The sequence below is a fragment of the Dermatophagoides pteronyssinus genome, unplaced genomic scaffold (assembly GCF_027571235.1).
Source record: "Dermatophagoides pteronyssinus isolate colony J.1.1.1.1 unplaced genomic scaffold, Derpt_VIB-CSIC_2022.12 sq0015, whole genome shotgun sequence".
NCBI lineage: Eukaryota > Metazoa > Arthropoda > Arachnida > Sarcoptiformes > Pyroglyphidae > Dermatophagoides > Dermatophagoides pteronyssinus.
In genome coordinates, this window is record NW_027461539.1 from 1,108,331 (window position 1) to 1,117,189 (window position 8,859).

Sequence of the window (8,859 nt, forward strand, 5' to 3'; positions counted from 1 at the left end):
GCAACACGACGAATATTCTTTATCGACAATAACAACAAAATTGCAATTCTGTATTCTTTGGTTGTTTAGATATATAGAAACTATTCAATTCTATTTGATGATGATAATGATCAGAATCGATAACCAATTTCAAATGATTCTTTTGTTTTTATTTTCGATTGGCCAAAAAAAACTGATTAACCAAAATAAAAATGGGCAATTTTCTCAAATTTCTTCTTAAAGTTCTTAAATAAATCATCCATTGATAATAATGATAATGATGATGGCCAATTGTCCAAAATTCAATTTCTTCTTCGTGATGATGATGATTATCAACAACAATCATCATATGGAAAGAACAAAATTTCAATTCGAAGAAAAAGAAAAATTGCCATTTCAAATGAAATGAATACATTTTCATATCTGAGGTTAATATTGTTGTTGTTGTCAGAATTTCATTTTTTTATCTTTTTTTATTTATTTATTTATATTTCAATTTTAGATATCGATATTCGGTATTTGGATTCATTCATTCATTTCATTCATTTTGTCTATCTTTCGCCTTCTTTTTTTTCCACTATTTCGAATTGAAATTGGGGGCGATGAACGAATCGAATCGATCGATCGATTTACACATCGATTGATCATCTCTCTATGTTGGTCTATATTTTTTTTCTTCATTCTTCTTTTTGATTCAATTCAAGTCGACAATCGTCGACAACAATGAATTCAACGGATTCTACCAGACGAGACAGACTGAATGACAATATCTTCTGCAATGACAAAAAGAAATTCTGTTTTTATTATTATTATTTTGATTTGAAATTCCAGATCATCATCTGAAGAAGAAGAAATGGACAATTGAATATGGATGAATTTATTGGCGACATTTTATTATCATTCCTGTAAAATGAAAATGAAATGTGTCAATCTTTTCTTTTTTTTTGAATTCAAACATTCACCACCGTTCAACAACAACAACAAACGATTCATTCGATTGATTTTTTTCTTTCCTGTTTTTGTGAACAAATTTCAATTTTGAATCTGTTATCTGCAACCATGGAGAAGAAACTGTAAAGATAATGTTTTGGGTAAAGTTTTATTGCTTCTTCCCCTCACTAAATATTCGAAACGAAAAAATGTTAATCGATTCGATCAATTTAAGGCCATTATTATTATCATTGTTGATTACGACAATGACATTTCGAAGATTGATCGAAATTCATTAAATTCTCTAATGAATTTTTTTTTCGTGGAGCATCACCGATAATATTAGATAATAAGATGGACCCGAACAACAACAGCAACAACAGAAAGAAAGAATACACAACTTTTTTAGCCATGTTTAATTTGATCTTTCTTTTTGGGCATTCAAATGATGCACAAAGAGAGAGAACCAAATGGCCGAAATATTCAATTGAAATATTGAAACATGTTTGCATAAATATTGAATATTATGCACAACAACATATATCGATATGACATGGTCGATTAAACATTTTCAATTCTCCCGTTTTTTTCCGATTGATCTCCTTTTATTCCCGAAGAAAAGTGCCTTATTTTTTTTTTTGTTATCTGGTAAATATGTTTCTTTTTTTTGCTTATTTTTCATAAACAAATCACTGACCTTATCTGAAAACATGGATATATAAAAAAAGCCAAAGGTGATCCACCCATAAATGAAAATGAAATCAATAGAATGATTGATCATTGTGGATTTCATTGCATTCATTTTCTCCGTTTACTAAACAAAATTTTAGTTGTTACAGCGGGTGTGTGTATTTGCAGTTCGATAAGAATCGTCAGAATCTAATGAAATTCAACGAAGAATTTTTTTCCACTGGAAATTCTCATTTTTTTAAAAAAAACTTGATAACATAATTTTTAGCTTTTTTCATTAGCAACACCCTGAACAGAAAAAATTAATTTCCCTCAACCAAATTGAATAAATTATTCAGTGAGTTTCATTCAACAACAACAACAAAAAACCGACTGACATCATTATCATCACCACCACCACCACTACCATTGCATCTCACTTCAAGAACGAAAATTTTCAAATTAAAAAGTCTGAAAATGAATAATAGTCATCGATAGTCATCGTCGTTCACAACAACAATAATAGTTTCCGGGTAATATTTTCCATTTTGAAAATACTGAATGGAAATTCTCATTGAATCTAAGAATCTAAGAATGAAATTTTCATTGTTTTGGCCTTTTTTTATTTTTTGATTGTTTCCGTTAAAGTCAGCATATTTTTTCTTTTTCTCTGCTTTTTTAATAGCCACTTTCTTCCCAAAGATTCTCACTTATTTTACATATACAACCCTCACTTTTTTCAAGTAGTTTGTTCTTTTTTTCTACATTTTTGCATTCTTTTTTTTCCACCATTATTATATTTACTTAGGAAAAAAATTTCAACAACCAAAAACAACAACAGTAAGTAAGTATACTCACTGAAGATTATATGAAAAAAAATGGAGCTAATTTGCATATTTTATATTTATTTAGTTTTTTTCCCAAAAAACAAAAATCCTCCGTACATTTTTCAGGATTGTTGTTAGTGTTTCGGGTACATTATGCCATCACCGGTATATAAAATGAAAATAAAACATTGTTGAGCAAAAAAAACAATTGAAAAAAATATCGACTACTATGCTGTGGTTATTTTGTCCATTTTGTGTTTAGTTTAGAAAATCAAATCAAATCTGAAACCTTATTTTTTCGTGATTTTGAATTTTTAGAAAAAAAAATTTTTCAACTACATTTCTTCTTTATTATATTCTATGTCCAAACATACAAAAAAAAATGTTTGAAATGAACAAACAAGCGGGAAAAAAACTAACAAAACAAAGAAGAAAAATGATTATATACGTTAAATAGGTTGAATGAAGAATTCCTGTATCAGGCCTGATATTCTTTCTGATTCTGTTGCCATTCTGTTTGTGATTCAAGAATCGGACAACCAATATATATTGTTGTTTTCAGAGAAAAACAAAACAAAACACATAACATGGTTATATGGAATTATTATTTTTTGTTTTTGGAAGGGAAAAATATAATGAAATGAAATGAAATATATCCAATTTCTTCTTCTTTTTCATATGTTTTTCTCATTTCATATTATGTTTTTCAAACAAAACAACGAAGAGGGCAAAATCTTTTCCATAATAATATGAATTTGTATGGACAACAACATAACACGAATTACATATGAAACACACACATACAGGAAAATGAAAAAAACAAAATGAAAAATGACCTCTGAAACTGATTCAACAAAGAAGAATTTTACATTACATGTTTTTTTCATATGCAAAAAAATAAATCCATATTTTAGATATGATATGACATGACATTCAACAAAACTGGTGAATATTTTTCTGTTTTGTTTTGTTTTTTTTGGGTGTTTGAATTCAACCACCGTTACCGAACAAACAAAAATAATCATTTAAAGTGAGAGATTATCGCGTTGATGATTCGTAGTTGTAATGTCAAAGTTGTAAATTTCTTCTTTTGTTTTGTTTTGCTGTGTTTTTATTCGGGAAATTTAAATTTTCATGTTTTTTTTTGTTTCGATTTTTCATCCCAGCTATTTGGCTATGGCGGTTCTTTTGGACGAATTCAACGTATTCATATTCAACAATTATGGTCACAAATGTTGGAATATATTCTTGCCATACGACAATCTACTAATCATCATTATTCATCACAACAATTATATCAAGTAAGCGTAGACATTTAATTGTTTTTTTTTCGTGCTTTCCAAATTCTTTATCGAACGCAAAAGAATAGGAAAATTTTGCCTTTCGATGCAAAGTTGAATAGTCATTTTACAAATAGTCATTGCATTATTATTCCTGTTTTACTTCGTTTGCCTACGAAAAAGAAACAAAAAAAATTAAAGCAGACAAAAATCGACAAATTGAATTTGAATTTTTAGTTTTTTGGCTCGGTTCTTTTACTTTTCTTCTTTACTTTACTTTTTTTTCGTCGAAACAAAATCTAAATTTTATTTTCCATTTTCGTTTCTTTTTTCTCGACAAAACCAGGTCTCATTGGCTACGATACTGAATGAATTCGCACAATTAAAGTAAGTTGTTTTTTGTTTCGTTGAATTTCTTCTTTTGCTTTTTCCTCATTCTTTAACTCATTTTTCACCGTTATAAACAAAATTCTAACGAATGAATTTCGGTTCATGATGATCATCATTATCATTATCGTCATTGTTGAAAATGATAATTTTAAAATGATTTTCCTCAACGAAACGAATCAAGCCAATTACAATTGGACAGAAAACAATAGAAGCCAGAAAAGCTGAACAAAACGATGAGATAATCGAGTAGCAGAGGAAAAAAAATCGATTCATTTGGAAAATTTTCGAAATGATTTTTTTCCTTGCAAAAAAAAAAATATTTAAATCCTTGAAAACTTGAATCGATGAAGATGATAAGATGAGAGACCAACAACAACAACAACAACAAGATCCTCATCATTATCATCATCATTGGAAAAATACAATGGATATTTTTATAAAAAAAGATGTGAATGAAGAGAGAAAAACGATTCTTGAAAAAAGTTGACTTGAAATGACTTGATGGCCCCCGAAAATCGATAAATTCGATTTAGTCATTAAAATCCAAGAACGACATAAACAAAAACAAAAACAAAAAACTTTTGAAACATCAACGAATCCGATGAAGTGAAAATAGAAAAAAAAACATTTCGATGATGATGATGATGATCCATATTTAATTGGAACGATATTATCGTTTTTTTGCCGTTTGTTAGTTAGCTATAGCTAGAATGAGATAAAGATTAGCAAGATAAGCTTTTGAGCAATCTATTTTGTCATTTTGAGATTTTTATCTTTGTTTTTTTTGTCAAAAAAAACAATGTTGTTAATCAACTTAATCAATTGGGGGAGGGGAAGCGAGCTTTGTTCTGTGAAATTCAAATTCCGAGATTTTACAGCGGAAAAACTATCTGAGAGAAAAAAAAACTATTTTAAAAATGACTTTACAATTTTTTTTCTACAAAAAATTCGCGAATCGATTAGTTATTTTATTCGGGTTTAAATTCTGTGTTTCAGATTCTGTGTGTCATTATCATTCTCTGGGATAATTTATCCACCATTGCCATTTTTTTTATCGATCAAAGCAGCTAAGATTGAATCAGATGAATCAAGAGAGAATTTCACTGATGGTGAGGAAAAAATGAAATTCTCTTATCTTTTCTTTTTGAAAATGACGACAATATTCTTGGAGAAAATTTTTTTTCAAAATTCTGTTGCTCGACATGGACGACCAAAGTTTGTTTTTTTATTTTTAAGTGCAAAAAATGATGGAAAAAAGAAAAACTTTTCAATATCCAAAGAATCTTTTTTTTTTTGGTCAGAATTTTTGGTTATGCTAAGAATTTTTTCATTGGTGCATCCATCATTTGTATTGTTAAAATCGGAAAAAAATGAAAGAAAAAAAAGCTGTACAACATTTGGCTCATTTGAATTTCAATATAACAACGATTTGGCCATTTTTTTTGGGTAGATTTGAATACATTTCGTGAAATTTATTCTTAACTTTTAATAATCATAATCATTATTTACAGATATATACACAATGTTTCCATCGTGAGAAGAAAAAATCTGTTCCATTTCTCATTTCACATTTTTTTCTTTTTCGTTTCTCAATTTTCTTTTTCCTATTTAGAATTCAACATGATCAAATGATTGGTAAATGTGAACGTTTAGAATTACAATTAGAACAGGCTAATTGTCGTGCAGAATTTTTAGCACAAGAAGTTGATGAACAACATTTACGTTTAGAGAATGCATCGAATACAAAATTGGCGTAAGTTTTTTTTTTTGTTTTTTTTTTTTGATAAAATAATGATGATGATTAGCAGTTTGAACCAAAGAAAATCGATTAATCGAATCTTTTCTTTTCTTTTTTTCTTTACTTGATTCGATTCTGGGCGTGTACCCCCACGCGTTATTGATGATGGTGATTAACCGAATTTTACTTGCTCGTTTGTTTGCTGTCACTGTCATTGTCTTCATCATCCAAACACACGCATCACTTATCGGGAAATCGATATCAACTACCAACCATCAACTGCCATCAACTATCAGTACATTGGAGAAAAAATATCAAGATCAAATCAAATTATTGGAAATGGATTTTTCACGTGAAAAAGAAATTATGATCATACAATCAAACCATCTGCGACAAGATATTGATAAACAAATGAACACTGTTAAAGAACAATTATCAAAATTTCGTTCAAATATTAAATTATTGGAAGAGGTATACATACATACTTTTGACACACACAAACACCAAAAGAACTCAAAATCTCTATAGGGAGTAAAAGTGTTGAATTTTTTGTTTTCAACCAGAATTTTCCAACCATAACCAAGCGCCTCGTTAATAATTTTTTTAAGGATGAAAAAAAGAGGTTTTCGATATAGAGAAATCGACACTTTAACGAAAAAAAAATCGATTTTTTTTTCTACCAAGTTAAATTACATATGGGCCAAACTTGACTAACAGAAAAACGTAACGAAGGATAACACCCGACCCACCAACAATGTTCACACACATTTAGTGGCTCAATTCTGTAGAATGATCCACAAACAATGAGTTATCGGGTCCTTTCGTTTTCGTTGTTGTTGTTTCCGCCAATCATTTCAATCTTAATCAATCATCTCGTTTTTTGTTGTTGCTCAATTCAACAAAATCGATCGATTTTTGATAGTGTGTTCGAACGTCATTGTCGATCAATGTGTGCAGTTTAGTTTTTCGTTTTTTTTCGCTATTATCAATTTATTAATTTCACTTTTTGACTATAGTTTTTTTTGTTGTAATTTGGCCCACTTTTTCTTCATTATTATAAATAGATTTGACTTATTGATTTTTTTGTTTTGTTTTGTTTTCCATTGTAATTGTCAGTAATTTGTTGTTGTTAGTTGTAAAATAGTGTTTTCGACTATTTACACCCATCATTATTTATCCATGTGGACTTTGATGATGATCATCATCATTTCGACAAATAATGTTGTTGCGCAAAATTCTTGTTTGTTTTTAAAAGATTTATTAATCGATTTTTATTTTCACAATTTGAAAAAGGAAAATAAACGTCTGGAAAATGATTGTCAGCTAATAAAATGTCAGAATAGTGAATTGATAAAAAATTTCATGGATATACAACGTCATGTTGAAGAATCGGATCATTTAAATGCAAAAGTTTGTATATTTTTTTTCAAAGAAAAAATAATTTGTTTGATTAACTGCCTGTTTTTTTTCATTTCATTTCATTTGTTTAATGTTTGTGAACAGATTGCCGAATTAGAATCAATGGAAAATGCACAGGATCGTAAAAATATTGAACAATTAATGAATGAAATGGAAAAATTAAAAGAACAGAACAAGGTTAGTTTTTTGGTTGTTTGTTGTTTCTGTTTTACTGTTGTTGTTTTTTTTGCCCATTTTCTCTGTATTACTATGCAGCGATTACAAGATCAGAATGATGAATTGTTAATAGAAAAAGAATCGTTAAGACAACAGCTGGCTACATTTATTTTGGCCTCATACCAACATCAACAACAACAGAATTCGAACCAACAAACAAGTCAACAACAACAACAAACGTTATTAACAACAACAACAGCAGCAAATCAATCATCGATCTTTTCATCATCATCATTTACACCAGAATCAATTATAATGGCTCCTACTGATGAAATAATGATGATGATAGAGTCTGGTGGTATATTGCCTAAATTCCCTTCGATTACAACAACAACTGGACGAAGTAAAAAAAGAAAAAGACGTCGTCGTAGAAAAAAGAATAAAAATAAAACTATTACACCGAATAATAATGATAATGAACAGATAGAAATGAATACTACAGTCAATGTGCAAATCGATAATAATAATAACAACGACATGAACCATAATCATGATGATAAGGATAAAAAACAAGATAATATCGTTGATACATCAATGTCTAGTGACAATATTTCAACGAAAACTAATCCCAAAACTGAAATAAAACCAATGATGAATAATACTGGACTACCGGAAGAAGATCAATCATCAACATTTTCAACAATAACGACACATGGTGATGATTTTGATGAAGATGATGATTTGGATATGGATGACGATATGGATATTGAAGATGATTATGATGATTTTCATCAACAGACGGAGTTAGTATCGTCATGGACATTTAAACAACGGCATAAACGAATCAGACAACCAAATTCAAATATGTATGAAGAAGCCGTTGAGGAAGAAGGAAAACTTGATGATCTCGATGATAATGATGATGATGAGGATGATGATGAAGATAATCTACAAACTTTGATACAAAATCATCCATCAACAACATATATACGTAGTTTATCTGATGAAATAAATTTCGATCGTAGTCGACCAATTTTTGCCAATCAACCTGATCAATCATCATTGGAAAAAAATTTACAAATGATTCTAAATCAAATTATTCAAGATAATCATTCAATCAAAGAAAATAATGATGATTTTTCATCACGTATTTTCAATGATAATGATAATGAAATGATTTTAAAACGAGCATTACGACGTATTGAAAATGCATTGAAACAAATCGATAATAATAATAATTCCAATGATGATCAATTGATGGTGGTGGATAAACAACAATCATCATCAATATCACAATTTGATCACAATAATAATCCTAATCCCTGAGGATTTTCTCCAAACAAAAACAACTCATTCACTTTAGCTTTGATCATTATTTTTTTCCAAAAAAAAAGAAAAACTTCCCGGTAATTTTTTTTTGTACGAGTTTTGAATTTTATTGCATTATAATGTTGTACAATAATAATAATAA

At 28.8% G+C, this 8,859-nt stretch overlaps 1 protein-coding gene across 1 annotated transcript in view; it reads left to right on the plus strand.

The window, feature by feature from the left end:
* The window catches only part of Nin (blastoderm-specific gene 25D), a 50,998-nt gene extending 42,186 nt beyond the window's left edge, over positions 1 to 8,812 (plus strand). Inside the window, exons 3-9 of the mRNA XM_075822131.1 lie at positions 3,572 to 3,706; positions 4,032 to 4,072; positions 5,688 to 5,828; positions 6,110 to 6,284; positions 7,107 to 7,223; positions 7,317 to 7,409; positions 7,488 to 8,812. Of these exons, the coding sequence (XP_075678246.1) occupies positions 3,572 to 3,706; positions 4,032 to 4,072; positions 5,688 to 5,828; positions 6,110 to 6,284; positions 7,107 to 7,223; positions 7,317 to 7,409; positions 7,488 to 8,714 (1,929 nt within the window). The 3' untranslated portion in view covers positions 8,715 to 8,812. The remainder of the gene's footprint in view (positions 1 to 3,571; positions 3,707 to 4,031; positions 4,073 to 5,687; positions 5,829 to 6,109; positions 6,285 to 7,106; positions 7,224 to 7,316; positions 7,410 to 7,487) is intronic.
* The last annotated feature ends 47 nt before the right edge of the window (positions 8,813 to 8,859 follow it).